Source organism: Pleurodeles waltl, chromosome 10 (assembly GCF_031143425.1).
Source record: "Pleurodeles waltl isolate 20211129_DDA chromosome 10, aPleWal1.hap1.20221129, whole genome shotgun sequence".
NCBI classification, from domain to species: Eukaryota; Metazoa; Chordata; class Amphibia; order Caudata; family Salamandridae; genus Pleurodeles; species Pleurodeles waltl.
The window spans coordinates 667,566,273-667,587,793 of NC_090449.1; the positions used below are offsets into that span (position 1 = coordinate 667,566,273).

The 21,521-nt window shown below is 42.1% G+C and overlaps 1 protein-coding gene and 2 pseudogenes across 2 annotated transcripts in view; 1 reads left to right on the forward strand and 2 right to left on the reverse strand.

Annotated features, from left to right (window-relative positions):
• DYNC2I1 (dynein 2 intermediate chain 1) overlaps nt 1-21,521 on the forward strand; it is a 436,420-nt gene that overhangs the window by 169,802 nt on the left and 245,097 nt on the right. For both annotated transcript variants that reach the window (XM_069211167.1, XM_069211168.1), the window contains one exon: nt 3,980-4,109. In XM_069211167.1, the coding sequence (XP_069067268.1) occupies nt 3,980-4,109 (130 nt within the window). The remainder of the gene's footprint in view (nt 1-3,979; nt 4,110-21,521) is intronic.
• Nucleotides 10,307-11,062, reverse strand: LOC138261078 (uncharacterized; annotated as a pseudogene).
• On the reverse strand, nt 11,157-19,367 carry LOC138261083 (uncharacterized; annotated as a pseudogene).

Here is a 21,521-nt window from a genome sequence, read left to right on the forward strand (position 1 = left end):
CATGGTGCAATGGGGTGAAAATCCCCATAGAAAGACTGTGATTTTTGGTAACCTCCATATAACCTTCTTCTTGGTAAAACCACAAACACTGTAAGTGTCCTGCTATGTAATAATGGAAAGTTGGCTTCCATACTGGGAGGGAGCATAGGGATAGGTGGGTGAGGGTGACGCTTGTTCTTCACTTATTGAAGTGAGGGATTGATTTTGTCATCAAGGACTCCCAGCTGTTGTCTAATGCTTTGATGTCTGGGGAGGAAAGGTCCCACAGTCCTGGACCATAGTGGGAAAGGCTCTTCCTCCCTGGGGCCTCACAGTCATGGTCAAGTGCTTCGAGACTCGGGGAGGGGCCATGCCCTGGCTTTGCAGTCCGTGACCATTGATAATGAACCTGTAGGGGCCCTTTTCCCTTGGACTTTGCCGTCCTTGTCAAGCACTGTGAAGCCCAGGGAAGTGGAGCCTAGGTTTTCCTTTGGTTACCTCTGCAGTTCAAGTAATACATTTTTCCATTTGCATTCCTGTCTGCAAACGGGCGTTAATGTCCCCAGTCCACATGTGAAATGGCTAAATAAATGGATTGCCCATTTTAGAATGGCTCACTGCCACTATTTGCTTTCACTAAAAGAACTGTTTTAATGAGCATGATGTTCGTCTCTATTACCTTGCAGCATAATAAATGTTTCTCTTGGCCAGTGCACCCCCTCCTGAAATCAATTGAAGCCCTCCAAGAAGGCCTCTGCCCCATTTGCTGGCCTCTCCTTCACACCATTTGTCTTTATGTTTTACCCACTTCCAATTTGAGATATTTTCTTTTCTTGCTGAGGCAAGGATTTTTATTGTATATTGCTATATCCCAAGAAAGTCTGTTGAGATTCTTGCTCTGTTGCTCTAGTTTAGACATGTAAATACTGGCCGTGACAGTAAAATGCTGACCAGATGCAATTCTAGAGGCCTAGCCATAGTCTGCCTCTTGGTTAGGATTGCACTGTAGAAATACCAGATACACATGACTGTCACGTCTGCCTGCTTGGAAATAAATAGTGCTACTACCATTGGGCTATCACACACCAGCAGCAGGACACCTTCAGACAGAAGAAGAAGAAGAAGTGCTAAAAAGATAATAAACAAGCAAATGCACTGACAGTCCACAAACCATCTACTCCTATCACATGTTGACTGTGTCTTTGACCCTGCTCGTCGCTTCGCAGCCTTTTGGCTAGGTTTATGTTATATTTATTTTGCATGCATACATACCTAATGCACTCAGTTGGAAACAAACTGTTAACTTCTGATTAAAGACATACGTTTTGGAAGGCTTAGGGCAAACCTTTCCATCCAGTGTGACTAATGTAATGTATTTCGACTTAATAGAAATTGAAAAAGTATGTGCACATTTTACTAGTGTTAATATTTATGAAAGTCGCTTCTTGCAAAGTCGCTTCAAAAATACTCAATTGATGTCACTTTCTGCGATGTAATTTCCTATGTTTTCACGTTCAATGCAATTTAGAGGGGCCTCACGTTTCCCCTTTCTACCCAGGGCCCCGAAAGTCCTAGAACCGGCCCTGGTGGCCGGAAAATGTTTGTTGGAAGGGGCACTATATTCAGGGCAAGCCTTTTCACGTGCATATTATAGCCTTATAGCCTACTGCCGAGGGCTATTCCGGTCGTTAAAGGCCCTCAACACTAGTTATAGGCACGGTCTACAGGCAAGGGACTAAACCGAGACAGAGGGCCTTTAATAACTGGTAAGGCCTGAGGTAGGAGGGCTAGGAGGCTATTAGAACATTCCACCCACTTAAAGTATAATCTTCTAAATTAAAAAGGGTGAACAATGAAGACAAACATCGGGATGTTGGAGCTCCGGGCTTGTACCAACCATTATATAAGCCCCGACACACTTCATTGTCTTCATTAGAGCTGTCAACATTCCAGAGTTCTAAATCATGTTAAGGACCGCTGGGTAAAGCTTGGTCGTCTCCTGAAAGAGACAATACAAGCGACGCACCATATGCTGGGAAAAAACTTTCAGCGTATCTGGGCCATTTTTATTATTTTACTTTTTGTATTATCTTTATAATTAAGCACCTGCTTTGTGTTTTTTTCCTGAAAAAAACAAGTTTGAAAAGAGGAGCCAAAAACATGACCCCTTCTCCGCAAACTTCTTTCTTTACTGCAACAGCCTCGCTGGCAGTGTCAGACTAGTGCTGGCTGTCCTCTGCCAGGGAAGGAGTAACCATAGACTCTGCTGTGTGGGGGCTACCCGCCAGGCTAGTATTGAACCCTTAAGTTCTATTTCTGTCTTTACAGATAAATACTTTTGCAAAACCACGCCTACACCGGAAAGCAAATACTTCCATTGAGCATTTAAAATAAAGTGTACAAAGATCAATCTGTAGACATCTTAAGCCTATCAGAACCGTCTCTATTCAATGCACTGTGGTAAGGCATGAATGATGCACTCAATCCCATGTGGCACTTCACTGAACCTTTCCTGAATACCACAACAGGTAGACAAGCACACATGAATGTCTACAACTGTGCTTACCCATGCCATACTGGCCAACAGTTACACATACCTTGATATCCAAAAGTAGTATAGGCGACCATTTATAAACTTCAACATACAGCTGGGATGTTACTCACAACTATGCTTCACCTTCACTGCATACTTTGAATACCCCCTTGGTTATTGCAAGACACATAAATGTTACACTCCAGTACAGGAACAAATACAATGAATGGGTCCAAGAACTGTATTCTACTGTATTCTATAGTTATTGTGCCTTAGATGGCACAATAACTATAGAGTTACGTCACCAGTTCTTGGTTATACACTTTTCATTTCAAGCAAGCAACAGTGGCTACTCCTTGAAGAAGACATGGTTGTGATATTGTGTCACAACAAAGCAACAATGATCAAAGAAAATACAGTTAAGCATGTTCGCACAAGATGCACTGTATATGCTGTTGGGTGCTCTAACATTGACATATGTACTGTGCTCTGGGTCTGTTGGAGCCAGCTAAACTCACTAGGGTATCTTTGCCGGAGAGTCCACGACATGGCAGCATGATCCTCAGTTGATGGTAATCAATCCTAGATGGCCTCTGGGCACTCTTCATCTGGTCCAGGGCCACCACAGTAGGGCCTGCGGCTAGCTGATGAGGATGGTTTATTCCTGGGAAACGAGTAACTGACACATAGATAACTAATGTGTGCCATGGCCTTTTCACTGGGAACCCTCCTGAGCATCCCACCTACTACTACCAGAGGCACCATCATATCTGTGCCTATTTCCTCTAACGTGATACTCCATACTTATTTCACCGGATCAACTCCTGGTTGTTGCAGGTCGAGGTAAGAAGTGCAGACGCAGTACTGATTAGATTTACAGGTCAATGCACAATCACAGATGCCAGTGATGTGGGGTGCTATTTACCTTGGATCCTGTGTATAGGCAAATCATTAAAGAATTCCACAAGAACACTCTTTAGGGGGACTGGTTAGACCCTTCAGTAGAGTGGCCAGTACTTTGTAACCTCTGTCACTATTTGAGAGTCTGTCCCTCAGTGAAGAGGCAGACGATTCTTATATCTTCCTCTTGAGGCCTTTGCCCAGTATGCTCCTGAGATATGGCATAACACATTTTCCACAACACATCCAAACTTTCCTGTTGCACTGCCAACGCAGTGCCCACCATTTGCATAATGGATTTCCCTGCCTGCGTGATGACACATTTAGTGCCATTCAAAAGTAAATCACGTTAAGCTGGTAGTCGAATCTGTGAGGAAGACAAGCAATCATCAGAACCATTGTTGCCGAGGGCAAGTACCGTTTTCTTCTGTTCAAGTTCCACTCCTGCTTATATTTCCTAACGTGGATGAGCCTTTTGGCCTTTGGTTGTTTTCATATCTATTGAACTGAAATCTGAGTTGTTTTCTTTACATAATACATTTGAGCCTCTATTTTTGTTTTAATAAGGAAACGCAGTACAGAACTTCTTCGGCTAATTGACTTGGACTTCTCAATTACCTTCTCCCTACTCGATCTGTCACCAGTAAATGAGTATGATATGTACATCAGGAGCTTTGGCAAAACAAACACCAAACAGGTCAGTACTAAATACAGACTGAAGGGAAATAGAAGTGACAAGCTAAGTATCCAGAGCTGTACGGAATATAAATAAAAAGCAATAGTAAATGTTTACCAAGTTTTTAATTAATGTGTGCCATGATTATTTAAGGAGTACGTATTAGCAGTCGCCGTCTTTAAACAATTAAAGTTGAAATATTTCTGCTTTAATATTTCTGCTTCGTTTAGTCATCCTTTGAGATCAATATACACTGTTTTACTTAGAAATAAAATTGTTTCAAGTTAGTCAGTCTGATTTTGTTTACATACAAAGTTGTAAATTATTCTTAGCATGAAATTATTAAAGGGGTTTTAAATTCTTTTTTTTTGAAAACCAGGTTATCTCTTTGTGTGACTGGGTTCCCTTGCTAAGTTTATTGAAATATTCTTGTCACTGATCTTTTTCACCTTTTTGTGCATTTTTTGTCTGTCTAGTCTATTTCTAGTTTTGTAAATTACTCTAAACCTTTGAATAGGTGAAACTGAAGGTGGTGTGAAATGCAGACAATGGATCCGTTATCACAACATAGGTTCAAGAAAAAGCTGCATTTTATTTGCCACCAGCTATATGCTTACTGATTTTTTCTTTTTTTTTTACGGTTACTCTTATTTATTGAATTCTTTATAACCAAATGGATGTATCCAGTACTTAGTAAAGGAGTTTTGCATAACATATTTGTTTGGTTTCTAAAGTCTATCATCGTAAACATTTTATTTCATAAAAGCAGCAAAATGTCTTTGAATATACCCTGAATTTGCTTAAATCCTTAGATCTGTTATTAAATCAACCATCATAAGGCACTTTAATTAGATGTTGATATATGGCACATTCATACTTCTGAGGATCACAGTAAAGATGACACCTGAAAAGCACCTTATTATAATAACTAGCCGAAAGTATCCCAGGCCATCTTCCTCACAGGAACCCGATAGTAAGGACAGAAAGGTCAAGATAGCTTGAGACACAAGGTAACACTCAGGTGCTTCTTTGTGGCTCTTTTTCATGATTGTCTTGACAAAGCATGTACATGTGATTGCAACTTGATAACTGTCTTTGCTGATGCTTACTGTGAAAAATAGGCTGCTTATTCCCCCTTACTGCTGACCCTGAACTTGCTGACTCTCAGAGATGTATGACAGCAGAACTTTAGAATGTTTTTCTTTGGTAGTTGTACTGTTTTCCTTCTATTTCTGTAATCTTGTTGAGTCGCAATAAAACATACTGTACGGTTGTCGCTGAGGTCTTCTATCAAAGTCTGGCTGTGCACTAAGAAATAACTTATTAATGCTTCTGACTGTATCCCTCTGAGATCACTGCTCAAAATAATATGTCAGTGACAGGGCAGATACCTGAACCAGGTGCTAAGTGAAGGGGAGCGCATAATATTCCCTTTGATAGTAGTGCCTTCTCAATTAACCCTCAGATACAAATCGCTAGCATCACCACAGTGTACTTGTATTATGGATGAGTAAAGGGGATCAAAGAGCTATTCTTTTGGGCTTGTATTTACTTCAGAAATTATCCTGGTGGGTTCTGTTAAAAAAAACTTCCTTCACAGATCAAGAACCGGTTCCAGCAATGCTTCATAGTCAGGCAGGCAAGCCGTTCAGAAGCAGACACCCGGGTCATTGCACACTTGTTTATATCATCATGAGGTGATGCAGCAAGTGGCTAATACAGATCCGGGGGAACAGAGGTAAAACCCTATATTCCAATTTTATCTCACTGTCTGACATCAATGGTGCCATCCAGAATGTGTCTTATGGAACATGCCCTTCCAATCTAATTACTAGGAGGAGGCATGTCCTCGCTATGGCCTATGTGCGATTTCCTGGTCTGTTCCTATAAATTCAGTGAATTCCTGAAATATGTGAATCTGCACTTATGCAAGGACAAATATCTTGGGTGCACATTTGTGACTTTCTTTAAGAATTTGGCCCCTAGTTAGGTCTGACGTTTAACAAAGACCTTTTGTTTTTATTAAAATTCTATCTCTCTCTCTAACCAAATAGCGGCTGGCTTCACTGTGAGTGGCTTCAGTCTGCCCTTTCACAAGGAGTATATAGGCATACAAAGTAGTTATGTTCAGTGCCAGGAACTAGTATGGCAATGCATGCTTTTTGAGACCAAAGCATATTTTTTCTTTTTGCCAATGTTTGTTACAATAGTGAGGGCCCAACAACTCCCACAACAATAACGTTTTACAATATTCATGTCAAAACCAAAGATTGACCACAAAAGTCAGATCTATTGGCTTTGCCAGTGCTTGTTTATTTTCATGTATCTTGTTGAATCTGGTTTCACTGACTTTCCATTATGGATATTTTTTGGAAATACTAGCATACATCAACACATTTTACTAAATGATGCTTCAAAAAAATAGTACCTAAAATTTTACAGTAGATTAGAAAAACGTTTTTTTCCTAGTTGCATACTTTTGTCAACATTTTATTTTGAAAGCAAAGAATCATCTATTTTGCTTTCAAACTTCTGCAAATATTTGCATTTAATCAGAGAGCATGCTGGGAGCGTTATACGTAGCCTCATATTGAACTTTGCAAACGTGTGTACACGTGTTTTTTTTTTTTACTGGAACCACTGTCAGTAGTGCAGTCCGTGCTTACAACATTTATTTAGAGCGCTTACTCTAATAATAAAAGCTTTCCCTTAATGAACCATAAATACAAGTTTGACCATCATTAACATATGGAGACAAATATTACCTCAACTGCAGACAATTCCCATTCCCTGCTCAATAAATTGGTACTGTAAATTGGCAGCTAAAGGGTTTGTGCTGCAGAGGGGTTGGGCATACTTGTCCCGAGGACAAAATAAATCTGAAAGCGTGTTGTCCTTGACCCCAAACAATATTCCCTGGTTGTTGGGGTATAGGAATTCCATATCCCTGCTGTAAACATGTCTAAGACCTGCCACCTCAGTGTCTGTGGGTGCAGTTTTGCACCTCCAAGTCATCTGGCTGATGTACCCACTTGCCAGGCCCAAACCTTCTCTTTTTCTACATGTACGTCACCCCTAAGGTCGGTACTAGCTATCCCCATGGGCAGTGTGCAGTTTATTTAAAAGGTAGGACCTGTACTGGTGTGTTTTTCATGTTCTGGTAGTGAAATACTGCCAAATTCGATTTTCATTTATGCAAGGCCTATCTCTCCATAACATGGGGATTGCCTTCAAATACCTTTTAAGTGTAGTATTCCATTGGGAGCAGATTGAGATGTGGAGTTTGGGGTCTCTGAACTGACAAGTTAAAAATACATCTTTTGGTAAAGTTGTTTTGAAGATTATCAGTTTGAAAATGCCACTTTTAGAAAGTGGGCATTTTCTTGTTTAATCCCCCTTTGCCTCTGCTTGGCTGATAAATCCATGTCTGGGTCAGACTGACATTTGGGCTTTTTGTGAATTCACTCTAGACAGTAATACAAAGGGAGCTGAGGTATGACCTGCATATCCTGATGAGTCTTCCTGGCCTAGAGTGGGAGGGAAGAGCTGTCACCTGCACTTGAAAGGGCTGTGTCTGTCCCCTCACACTTCAGTCTCCAACCCCCTAGAGTGTGACTGGGGCAGGGCAAGGAAGAGGCTGGATCTTGTACACTACAAAGACTTTTGTTTGAAGTTTGCCTACTTCAGAGACAGAAATGAGTTTAAGTATTGGACCCAACACTCAAGACTTTTAGAACACTTCTGGTTCAAGAGGAACCTCTGCCAAGGAGAAGAGCTGAAGAGCTGTGTGGAGGAGTACTGCCCCTTTGCTGTGTGTGCTGTGCTATGTTGGCTTGCAGTTGCTGCTTCTGCCTCAGAGAGGACAAAAACTGGACTTTGCTGTGTATCCTGCTTGTGAAGATTTTCCAAGGGCTTGGACTGAGCTTGCCTCCTATTAAGAAGTCCCAGGGACATCAAGGGCTTCACCTGCCAGCACCTGGGCTCTCTTGCCGAGACCTCTGACTTGCCAAGTGGTGCCACATACAGTCGCTGGGCCCCGGAACGAAAAGCTGGCAGATCCTGAATGAAAATCCACACACCGTATCCAAGCGGCAGAAAATTGATGTAGTGCCTGTACCGCAGCTGAGACATCCGATGCAGAACAGGTGAAATCGTTGCATGGCTAGCACAGCGCAGATTCATCATTGCAGTGTGTCCGAATTTTCCATGCATCATCAATATCACCTCACGGACCTAAGGCTGCTTGTCCAAAAATCAATGCATCCCTTTCCTGTAAGCAAAGAATCGGGCATGGCTTACCCAACGGAGAAAGAATCGACACATGGCTTCACTTGCGAGTGTGAGTAAGGAATTGACGCATTGCTTGCTTTTCTGACACACCCTTACCCATGTGGCTTTTTTTTTTACGCATTCCAGGTACTTTGTGCTAAAACAACGCATCCATTGATTCTTAAGGATTAAGACTTGTTTTTTACTTTAAAATTTGATATCTTTACTTGTGTATGTTGGATTTTTGTCATTTTGGTCTTGTTTGATCTAGATAACTATTGGGTATTTTTCTAAACTGGTGTGGAGTCCTTTTGTGGTGTTTTCACTGTGTTACTGTATGTGTTTGTGCAAATACTTTACACATAGCCTCTGAGATAAGCCTAACTGCTTGTGCCAAGCTACCAAGGAAATGAGCTTGGGTTATCTGAGTTGTGTATCTCCCTTACCCTGACTAGAGTGTGGGTGCCTCCTTGGATAGGGTGTAAACTGACTGCCAACTAGAGACCCCATTTCTAACAGCTACGGACTGCATTGTCTAGGGGTTGCAAGCAACAACAGCTCTTGCACAACTGTGAAATCTATCATAACTCCTCTGAGATTGAAATGGCACCAGAATCTTGGTGGGCCCATGAGGTTGTAGGAGGTCTACTTTCGTCACTGGCTCACCAGACCAAGTTGTGTTCCATTAATTTGTTCATGTGCTCACCAGGGCTCTCTGGAAAATACAGGAAGAGTGTATGTGCCCTGCAAACTAGTGGAAATCTTGATTGTAAATTTCACTTTGGAGAGAAAAGCGGTCACTAGAGTCACACTTGAGCGGCACAATGAAGGTGATATGTGTCTGTTGAATGATCTGTTGATTTCTTTTCCTGGGTGTTTGAATGGCGATAGCTCATCCTGTATCAGGGAGATTCTATGAAACAAACACTCAGGCATCACACTCAAATAATGGTGGGTGCATCTTTAATTGTTTACTGAAATAGCTTTCCCAATCTGGGGAACCAGAGAAAACACAAATGAACAGATGTGCACTATGGAAATGTTTGAAGTGCCTGGGGTATTCTAGCATGCCCGCTTCCCTTTCACTAATGTTCAGCTGACTTGGTCACCGGATTCAGCTGTACACAGCCTCTTCCTGTATAGTCTGTGTATTCTATGTACATGTGTATTTTATGTACTTCACATAATAGGGTGGTTGTTACATGGATAGTAAGAAGGGGCAACAACTACCACCCCTGAGGTTTTTTTTTTTTTTTAGTTTTTCTCCCTTCACCATGACAGAGTAGGAACCTGTGGTGCAGTTTGTAAATGTGTGACTAGAAACAAAGTGGGCCGTTGATATTCAGGATTCTATGTGTCGGATAGACTGCATGGATTGGATTAATCAAAGCATGCATAGTCTGTCATGGAATATGATGAAATGTGAAGGCTTTAATAAGGAATGATCTTCCATAGTAACATTCAGCAAACTGTTCTTAAACCATCCCAGGTAATACTGCTGGAGTACGTGGTTAGTTCCTTAATATTACTTTCAAGACAGAGAGGATCTCAGTTAAACAGTCAAAGCTGTTTAATTTTTTTCTTATTGCATTTATCCCACCTCACTTTTCGGTATTGTGGTAAGAGGATAACAACATGTTATCTTGGATAATTAGGCCCCTGCATGAAAGAACAAACCCTAGTCTGAATATGCAATTGCCACGGAAAGTTGTAGTAAATTCTCACTAGTATCACTTTTAATAAACACTTTGTCAGAATCACTTTTCAGGAACCCTTATTACAGTGATTATTACCATCTCTGTTAAACCTTTTCTAAATTAAAATCCTTATATTATAGTTGTGCTGTGAACTCCCAAAGACAGGCAAATACTGCCATTTATTAATGGTTCACCCTAGCAGCTCTTTTTTTCTTTTCCTTTCTCTTAACACACATTTAACGGTTGAGTTCATCACCATTTCTTCTGCAGGTTGGCAGATCTGCATGGTATTGTCTTGGATGTTTTTGCATATTTCTGTTTGTCCTTCCTGGACATTTGACTCAATTGGGTTCCTCTGGTCATCATAGTCGCACAAGAAATGCATGGCTTCCTATTGCTGTATGGGTGCTCCTTTGCACAATAGCCACAGATCATTCTGGTGGCCAGCTCCATCTTGTGGTCCTGAGCTTCATTGTGACAGATATCACAAAGGTAGGCCTTACCAGAGCAAGGAAATCTTAACTATTGACAACTCTTCCTGAAATGGCTACACGTACCACGTTCAGGCAGAGGTTCCCAGTTTGAATAGCAGGATCTTGCAATGATTTTCTCGGTTTTTGCAAAGGATCTTCTATGGTGTTTTCGAGGAAAACGTATTTTCTGGAAATGGGTGGCTTCTGCAACGATACACCTTTTGCTATGGCAATGCAAACAGTTAATGTCTCTTCTCTACTCGTATGAGAGATTCTGCACTGGACCTACCTGTGAGCAAATGAAGCAACTCACAACAAAGATGCAGTCCTGGACAACAAGAACCATGGGTGCCACTCCTCGAAGGTCCAGGTGGCCAACAACAATGGAATACTGATGCAAGGGTGCTTCCGCTGCATGGTTAGGCCAGCTGTGGTTTTACACCTTTTACACTGCATTGAAACTGATTTGCTGAGCCACAAGTGTTCCAACTCCTCCCAAGTTTAAGTAAAACAGACGGATCTCAGTACCTTTCCTCGTACCAGGGCTTCAATCTTCCTCCACACAACGAACACTGGGGTCTGCAATATTGCTTGTAGATTGGGGCTCATCTTCTTCACAGGTCACCCCGCTATCGGAGTAACATCATCCTCTGCTCCACTGATGGTTTCCAATCTAGTTTCCCCTCCTCTTTATCACTGGCACAAGCATCTGAGCTCTGGTGTTCATAACCAGTCTTCATCTCCATGCCAGGGACAGTAGCTTGAGTGTAGTCTTCAGAGGTCGATACCTGAAGCTGCTGGTAGGGAACAAATTAAATTCCAGCCTTTTCTGCATCAATGTCCCTTTTCGACAGCCGGGCACCTTCTGTGAAAAGCCGCTCTATATTACGATCCAGCCAGCACAGGTAAGGTCGGAAAAGCAGTTCCACCTTCCCCATCAGTTGATTGGTGGCAAACCTTGCCTGGAACCACTCCAGAGATGCTTGCTAGATGTGCCTGCCCATAACAGATCGCAATTCTTGATCCTCCGGTATGTCAATGTGAGCACTTCTGAAGGGAAGTCATCTGGGAAGCGCACCATGATATCTATTTCCTTCAGGTCAAAGGGCCAGTCCGGATCGGTCGGCTGCACTGTAACTCTGTAGTTCGTGACCTTGCCATCTTCTCTCTCCTGGATCATCAGTTTATCCTTTGGAAACCTTTTAATCAGTTGGGTGATCTCTGTCTCCTTCAGTTGCCTGGCAACTTCAGGAGTCATTTGACTCAACCTCTACAATTCCTTGAGTACGAAAGAGCGACTATTGTGACTCACTGAAGCTGTTGGCCTGGCTTTTGGAGGCTCATGTCTCTTTACAGAAGAACATTGGCTGAGTAGTGACTTATCAGGGTACCAGAATCTGCATTCGTTATCCATGGCACAGTAACCGTTTGCAAAGTATCGGCATAACTTTTGAGCCCTTTGGGTTTTTTTGATGGACCGTTTACTGGAGCATTTGCTGATGGTTGCAGCAGATGTGACCTTATTAAACTTGTCTACAGCACTAGTTTTTGGGGTCTCTCGGAAGATAATGAGGATCCTTGTTCACTAGCATACTCTTGTTCCTGTGTAGGGCTTCTGGATGCCGCTGTCTGGCCCCCCTGTTGATGGAGGAAACAGCAGTACCTTCCTTGGGAATAGAAGTGACATAATCTTTCACCAGTTCTCTACTGTACACTGAGCTTTATTTATAGAACTTGTACTTTCATGTACTACATGAAGTTCTAGGGAAGGCTGTTGAATAACTTCCATTGAAACCTCTGACCTGTCCACAGATGATCTTGAAAGCCCAATATCCTTTGCTTTGCTTTTCAGCTCTACTAATTTCGTGTTCGTATGAATAAACACAGCCTAATTGGGCCTGGAGTTGGTTGCCAGCCTTTTGATCAATACTTGTGGTGTCATGCTGGTGGATTAAGGAAGTGCACTGGCCCTTCACAAAACAAAAAGAAATGACAATTGCATAGGAGCAAAAATAAGTTGGGTCTCAAAAGGCATGAATTGCCATTAAAGCGACGCATTAAAGAGAAGTACTTTGTGGATATCCTTCATGTGAAAGAGCAGAATGCCGACACTCAGCGTGAAATCAGCCAATAGCTTAGGTTGGTGGACCAATTACCGCATGTTGTAGTGGGTGGAAGAAAAATGTGATTGACTCAGCTACATACCATTAAATGAAGAGGGGTGGCCGATAGTGACTATAACTAAGTATATTTTATATATATATATATATATATATATTTATATTAGTAAAATCAGAAGGTCTTGGCTTAAACCACATTTAAAAGAAATTAAAAACAAGATGGAAGGGAGAGTTTTGAAACTAGCAGAAACCGAAATATGAATAAGGGTCATCATACTTTACTGTCAATAAAGATGTGTTTTCCTTTTGCAGCATAGCAAGCAAGGGTAAAATCCACAAAGCGTAAAGATGGGATAAGAGAACTAAGGAAGAACTGTCACAAAAGGAGAAAACAGAAGCTCTCCAGAGTGAGATAAATGGGGTAGGGAGTATCTGGTAGTGAATTAGAGAAGCATTAGTTGAACTCAGTACGCAGCCATGGTATTCCGCACTGACATTTAATTGCACCTGCCTCTGGATTCTAAGCAGAGCTTCGGGCACCAGCACTCATTCTTTTAGAAGCTAAGCACTGCAACCAAGAAAAAGTGACACACTGAAATCTAACAAGAATGTGTTAAAGATCAGAAATGTAATTTAAGAATAGATATCTGAAAGGCTCACAGTCTGGAGATTTTTAGTGGTATTGAATTTCCGAATGATGAAGTTTCTGATCTTCACTCTGTCACCAGCCCCATATTAGTATTTTTTGAGCCCTGTAATATTTGTGTTCAGCACATCAAGTGAGAAGAGCTAACCAGCTTCAATATCTGTGTCAAGAATTCTGGGGAGAGCTATGGACCACTGTATGCAATAAACATAGAGACTAAAGTCTGAGTCACACCATGGATGTGACCCAGATGAGTTTCTTTCACTACAAACAGTAAATTGGGGCACTTCATATATTTTCCAACATGGTCACCAAAGTAGACGATGTGCCCAATATATGCAGAGCCTAGTATATTAAAATCAGTAAGAAGTAGGGGTGCTGCATCCAGTGTCTTAATACAGTATCAATACAGTTCCAAATTGTGCGATATCTGGGTCCACTCAAATGGAACACAGCAATCGTCACAAATAAAATTTTATTGAACACCAAACAATCTACGCTCAAATTCTATGCAAATGGATCATCAGAACAACAGTTTTACTCTCTGTTAATGGATACTTAACAGATAAAAAAATTATTTCAAGTTTGCTGTGATGTAATGGTGAAACTTGGCCAAAACCTCTGATTGACATTTGACCAACTGTCTGTACCACAGTAAAAAAAGTACCTTTATATAAAATAGGAACAGGGGTAAATACCCAATTTCATAGACTTTTTAAAATTATAATAACTGGTTCCATATTCGGTTAGAAAATTTTGTGGATAAGAAACCCTGAGTTGTCAGGAAGCAAGGCATGAAGGGCTGTAAATGTGATTGTGGATCCCTCAAGAAGGCTTTGTCTAAAATGCATAAGGCTACGATTCATATTTCCAATTCGAATTGTCATTGAAACAATAATAAGTCATTTAAATAAATTATTCTTTTGGATGAAAACCTTTTGAATAGTGTACCCTAGTATGATGACATATTGACTGGTCCATACAGACATTGAGTCTACTTTAGAGTTTGTTGGACAGGGTTAGTGCCCTTCATTGAGCTGACGAGGTCTGGAGATGCACCTGTGAGCCGGGGAGTGGTACTAAACCTGAGATGATATCGGCGGCATTTCCAGCAACCTCGGATATTTTTGTTGTTCTTTGGTCTCTACTGATGAAGGGCACTAACCCAGAAACACGTGTCTAGAGATGAACAGTACTGTCTGCACTAACTTTAGTGAAATACTACAGATTTTTTCAAGCAAGCTTTAATTGTTCAAACTGCATGTACCAGGATGCAAGGGGCGAACTCTACTGGAATGTTAGGCAGTGTACTCCCAATCGGACTTCATAACAGAGCACCCTGTCTGCCAAACCCTCAGTTTATCTACCTCATTTAGCGTCGTGCAGACCACCAGCTTTCCATCAACTGATCCCCAGTTTGCTCTGTTAACAGAAAGCTTACTCCCAACAGCTAGAGTACTAGGGGCCATTGGAGAAAGGATATAACCCCATCTGCTCTTTTTTTTTTTAGGGTGGACTATGTAACTTCTGTTTGTTTCTGTCCTTCACCACCTAGTAGTGAGAGACAGAAAACAATAATGAATTATTTTATTGAAACTGGAATTCATTTTTGGTAAATTATATTTTCATACTTAGGGTTACCCATTTTTTGAAAAAAATTATTGGCAGTTTCATACGACCCGACTGAGTGATGGTGGCAACGCGTTTCTTTCATTAGGCAACTAGTGAGCAAGCTTATTTCCAGAATCTGTTTAATATTAGTGAGAGTGTGCTCATGGTTCATCTGAGCTGTGGGGGAGCTCTCTCAAAGATGAAACTATTAAGAACCTTACTGTTTGTTGGTCCAGGACATCTGTCATAAAATGCTAAAAAAGACCCTTAGGTGAGACGCGCGGAAACTTTGCTGAACTGGGGACTCCCCAGGGCAGGGGCGTAGCATTTGTGCCATGGGAGGAGACTGGAGAGCGCTTTAAAAGCGTGGTGAGAGGCCCTCAGCGTGGACAAGCTGAAACTTTGCGGAAATGGGGACTCTAGGACCCAGCAGGCCCCAGGGCAGGGGCGGAGCCTCTGTGCTACGGTAGGGGACTGGAGAGTGCTTTGAAAGTGCGGTGAGAGGCCCGCAGTGCGGGCCATGCCCACGCAAATCCCGGGCCAAGGGCGTGCCCATCCTTGCCCGTCAGTGGCTAGAAGAGGCTGGGCTGGGCCACCCCTCTGAAGCCTGGTATAGCAGGGTGAGAGTTTAAAGTTATTAAATCCACTTTAATTGAAAGCTGAGGTGCTGGTCGCTCCCTCCTAAAATAAATTAGTGGACAAGATATATCTGAGATACATCTGAGAGGCTTTCTGGACATCCATTAGGATGGGCAGGAAGAGGGTCCAGCAGAATGGGGACCAATCTGTAGGGGGGAAGGGGCTAACAAACACAACGCTAGACTCCTTTCTTGCCCGAGCGGTTGGGGTAGTTGCAAAGGGAATTGACTTGGTAGAGAGACGCCTGTCAAGGTAATTGACTGACTGGCAGCAAGCTCCACCAAATATTGAGGCCCTGGAGCCATTTTATAATGAAGATGGGCAGCTACTGACAGGCCAGGGGGATCTGCCCAAATCCCCACTGCAGGTAGTGGTAGTTGAGGATCTATCAAGAAAATGTGAAAGGAACCTGTCGGTCTCCCCTCCAAGCTGTAAACCCCCCCCCCTTAAACGGAAGAAACCTCTGAAGAAGCCAGGGAAAAAAATCCAAACTGATCTTTTCTGGAAATCCGACTTGCCCTGGTACTTGGGAAGGCACTGATGTCAGTCAATCTCCAGCACCCGGTGCTGATAATCTCTTGGTAAAATTGAAGGAGATGATTGAGGCAAGCCTGGCCCGGGTAATGGAAACATTGCAGGCCCTGGAGGTGGCAGTTTCCCTGTTGAGTGGTGGGGGGGGGGGGTCAGTTACAGTTCCAGCTAATTATGGCCCCCTTGATCCAGTGTGCCAAAGCCCAATAGATGGGGGGTGTCCCTATTGGAGAAAAATCCCACAGTCCTGAAAAGAGCTGCACAGCAGCCCCTATCCCGCTCAAGCTCAGGGCTTTGTAAATATATAATTTTTTATTTGTTCTGAATGTTGTATGATATGTATTTATCTGTTTTATGGTTGGAATTATCCAACCGAATAAATAAAGAAAGAAAGTTCCAATTTAGTTAAATGTTTCTATGAATAGTCTTAAGCTTAGCCTTAATAGCTTGTTACAAGTAGCAAGGTCTCCTCATAGAACATTCACCAAGTTACGAAGCTGGAGCACCAAAACAACATAGCAGGGAATAAAAAAGACAAGATCACCAATTTAGTTGAAAAGACCCACATTTCATGTTTAAAACTGAACAAAGATGAAGCAAACCTGATGAAAGGATCAAGAGTTATTAAAAAAAAAAAAAAAATAGTGATGCCTCTTTTTAATAAAAAGTTGTTTTTGGAAGCTAAAATGTGAACATACTAACTGATTGACTGTGGTCCTTAAAGAAACAGCCACATGATGTTAATAGTGCACTTGTTTTAGCACTGAATTACTTTGTGGCCAGAGAATGGTTTTAAAACAGAATAACTTGGAAACTGTTTTCCTTTATAAAAACAGTGCTGTTCAATTACAGCAGTAAATCCGTTTGTTTAAAAAGCTGTAGTTTCCAGTTGCAGGGACTCTCGTCAATTATATTGGCCCCAAACGTTAAAGGAAGTCGTTCTGGTCATCACCCTATGGCTTCAAGTGGAAAAATTGTTTTCTCCACAAATAGAACCATGGCTAAAAGTCCTGTTGCCACTGGTCTTGGTGGTTTTCATCAGAACCACTGCAGATGTTTCTTCTGTTAAGTTGATCTTCACCACTCTAACAGAATAGGTTCTACAACTAGCAGTGTTTGTCCAGTCAAGTCCAGGACCCTTTTTTCCTTGTGGAACATTATGAGACAGTTTCAGACTTCAGAGCAGCTTTTCCAGATACACAGTTTCAAGGTAAAACAGAGGTCTCCTCTCCTCAGTCCTCACCCGGGAATACCTCCAAACACATTGGCAAATGTTTGGCACATTTTCCTAAACAATTCCAACTAGAGCCACCACATGTTCTACTTCTGTTTTTACTTCACAGTGATCCATTCTGTCTTTCCCAAAGTTGGCTTACTATTTGACATGCTCAAAATGCTTAGTTCCCCTGTTTTCTACAGTGACAGAGCCGAGCCCATTCTCAATGTCTCACTCTCTCTTTTTCTCTGTCTGAACTGGACAGTCATTACTGAATTTATTGTGCAATGCTGAGTTCTTAGTTCCTACCCTCACACTACCTTCCTAAGAAGCCTTGAGCTTTTCACCTTGCTACCCTGAGAGTCAAGTGCTGAAAGGGTGTGCTTGGAGCTCACATGTCATTAGCCAGATTAGGTTAGGACTACGATATCAGCGGTGTGGGCATCAGTTGCCTTGTTTGTGTCCCAGTAACCCTTGTATTCCCTGGGACACCAACACAGTTCTGCTGCATGTTGATATACAAGCAATTCCCTTTTTATAGTCTTTTTTAACTTGGTCATCACATATATTAGCCACATACAACTCCCCCTCCAGACACACAAAAAGGATGGCCCAACCCAATTGGAGATAGGTTAAAAGGAAGAGAAATGACATTGCAGTGTTGTTACCAATAGGCTGTTCTATGGATTACAAGCTTTTCATGTTACTACAGCGACCAATAGCTCAAACAAGACGCTACTGTGCAAAATAACATGATCACCATGACAGTGAAGATAATTCTCCTGCTTCTCTGATACCAATCACACAGTAATTGCAGGCCAGAACACATACTACTTGGTGATGAAGAAAAGGATCTAATAACTTGCAGTGCAATCCATGTACACACAGTCATATATGTAAGGCAACAGTCCTGCAGCATTTCCAAGACAACCAGTAACAGCAGAGCTACTACTTGGCAAAAACATTTTTTTCCCCACATCAGTGAGAATTCTCTTCATGTTACATTCTTGCTTCTCAAAAGGCATTTTCACAACTCAGGAGTTGCCTACAAAAGCAGAGATTCCCTAACAAAGTCCAAACTTAGAGATGTTGTTATAGCTGGATATCAGATGCAAATGAATACCAAGCAAAAGCATTTTTACCCTGCAAGTGGGAGAGTGCTACAAGAGAAAATTGTAAAGGACAGTTATGACAACTCTTTCACATCCATTGGAGACTTTTGAAGAAGACTCTAGCACAGTCAAACAATTATGATAGTTCTGTCCACTCCACCTGGTAAAATTGCAGTTAAGCCATACCCTAATCCAAGAATGTGATTCAATGGATACTGTTAGCTGCAAATTCCCCATCTTGCGAATTTTCCCAGGCGTTATACTGAAGCCAAAACTCATGCCAAATGTCCTTCCCACCTCTTGACATAACAACACAGAGCCAAATATAGGTACCATCTGTGCTTACTTCTTTTTCTAAATTCTGTGGCACACATCCGTAGCTCCACTGCTACCGCTTCTCGTCCTTTTTACTGAATATATTGCAAAAAAACTTTTTTTTGAGTGTATGCATAGACATCATACCCTGTAAAATGACAGGGTATAGACTGTCCTGTGATTGTCTTAAACAGATGCCATTAAAGAGCCTGCACAGATTGGAACTTGGGTGACTCCGTACTAGGCATAACTCTAAGTCCAGTTACAAATGCTCTCTAGTTCATCTGAGGGCCATCGGGCAGCAGCAACTGAACTATAAGTTGCTGAGCATAAAAAAATGGAGTCTATTTTGTTCCAAATCATATGGTTGTTTTGTAGTCCTATTTGCCTCTTCAAGTATTCTAAAAGGAAAGTTGAGTGACGTGTCAAAGATAAAATGCAAAATGTCCAATTAAAGCTCTTCGTCTTCTCAATGCTTGTGCTCCAGGGAGAATTTGCATAGTTAGTACTCTAAAGTCCCTGTTCCGACTGACGTCCAATTCTTGTCTTGAGGTCAAGATCACCTGGCCATCATTTGCTCTGTAGCTATTTGTAACCGTCAAGGAGGCCATGCTGTAGCTCTTTAAGAGTTTGTGTGCCATGTGATCCATGGTGTGCCTCCGTGCCCCATGGATCCATAGGAGCCTCCTGTCTTGACCCTCCCTTTTTGCCAATTGACCCTGAACAAACTCAGTCTGCCACACTGCAGTCACCAAACTGTGCTTTAACTCCTTGGCTGTAGACTCTGCTTATTGTTCCTGTGTCAGTGGCACCTCTCAGCTCCAAAGCCACAAGATGCCACTCTAATTCCTATTTCAGATTTTGGACTGGCTTCGGCTCTGGTTTCCCATATTGTGCATGCAGTCGACAAAGCCCATCCTGAATTTCAGCTAGACTCTTCTCCTTTGCCTCTGACTCTGATGCACTTCATTGCCTGGAGCAGATTCCCCATAATGAAGACTATGAAGGGGAGGTGGACCACTTGCTTCCTCCTCTTTATACTGATGCTGGCTTGCATCTTGACTTCTAAGATGCTAGTGGCTTGGACGCTTCACTGGAGACTGAAGTGAATTCATCCTTTGGTCCAGAACAGAAGAGAATGCTTCTTTTGCAATGGATACTAAGGCCAGCCTTCTGACCGAATGTTTGCAGCAAAGGCCTTTTACTTTGGAGCCATTGCATCCATTTAATAAAGCTGTGGCTGAATCCTTCAAGGCAGCATGGTCTACTCCTTGTTCGATCCCGCTGCCTGTGCATTGCTTTATCACAAATTAACACAGAGCTTCACCAGGTGATCCATCTTTTTTGGCACAGCGATCTACTCCTGTGAGACTTATAATTGAGGCTTCTGCAAGGAAAATAATTTCAAACCCTTTGTCTATTGCACCACAAGAAAGAAGTATTAAAATAAACAAATACTATGAACAAGAGAACATTTTCATCAGTCTTCCTAAAGCTTCAGTCCTTCACTGCTGTTTGTCTCCTGGATTGCTCTACTCTTGTCTTTTGCAATACAGTGGGTGAATGTTTGCCCACTTTCCCTTAAGACCTATGAAAGTCCATTAGACGCTACACTTGAATGCGTGCCACTGGGTTTTCCATGGATGCCCAAGCCTCACAAAAATTCCCTGTGTTTGGACTAAATTGCGTGGTGAAAAGTCTGATTCTGCATTTTAATGCTTTATGGCCATTAGAGGTACAGTGTGCTCCTTGGGGCTGTTTTCTCACTCCAGGCAAGTCCATCAGCAGTATCAGAAGATTTGGGCTTATTTGTAGGGTCATGCTCTTTGCCGAGGCCTTCCTCACAACCTATCCGACATCCTTTAGGTAAAAGGTCGCCAAATGCAGGAGCAGTCCTCCTTCTCCTTCTTGTAAGGTGCCCCTGTTACCAAGCCTCTTTAGTTTTGCATCTATCAGCAGTCCGGGAATGTATCCAACACTGTCTTTCAACTAACACTCTATTATATTGGACCAATGGGTCCCTTAAATTGATCAGCAAGGTTATACCCTTATCTTTCTGGGTACCCCCTCATATTTTTCCAATTATTGTTCAGATGTCTTTGAAATATACTACTATTCTTTCTGAAGAAGCAAATAGAGCCAGCATGCTCATACCTGAGCTGGAGAGGGGCCTGGCTTGCTATTCAAAGTATGTTTCACAAGAAGGATGGGAACCTGAGACCAGTTCTGTACCAAAAAGTATTTAATATGTTCCTCATGAAAGAAAATTTGAAAATGGTGACACTTGTTTAGGTTCTGTCACTGTTGGACCTGCAAGACATCTGTTTTCATGTGCCAGTCCTGCAGTTCCACAGGTTGTATCTCCACTTTGTAATATTTTTGAACCACTTCCAATTCACTGTCCTTTCAAAGGTCAGGTAACAGCCTATCGTCAGGTCACCAATCCACATTTTCCTCTACATCTGTGACTGGCTTTTGAAGGTGGGCTTGCTTCTTCTGGTCTTCGACCACCATAGCATGGGCAGGGTTTTTACTGTCTACTCTGGGATTTCAGCAAGTGAGCCTAAGTCCTATCATCAATCTTATCAGAGGTTATCCATTTTCTGGGGCCATTCTGGATACGTCACCATGAAAGACCTTGGGATCCCCACAGAATCCAATGCACTTATTTTGTCTATGATTCAGATATTTCAAGTGAGAGCTATGACTAGCCTTGATAATTCTGAAATTACTTGGCCTTCTAGTGTCTTGTATCCTTCTTGTGTCTCATGTTCATAGGCATTTGCAAACCCCTTCAACAAAAC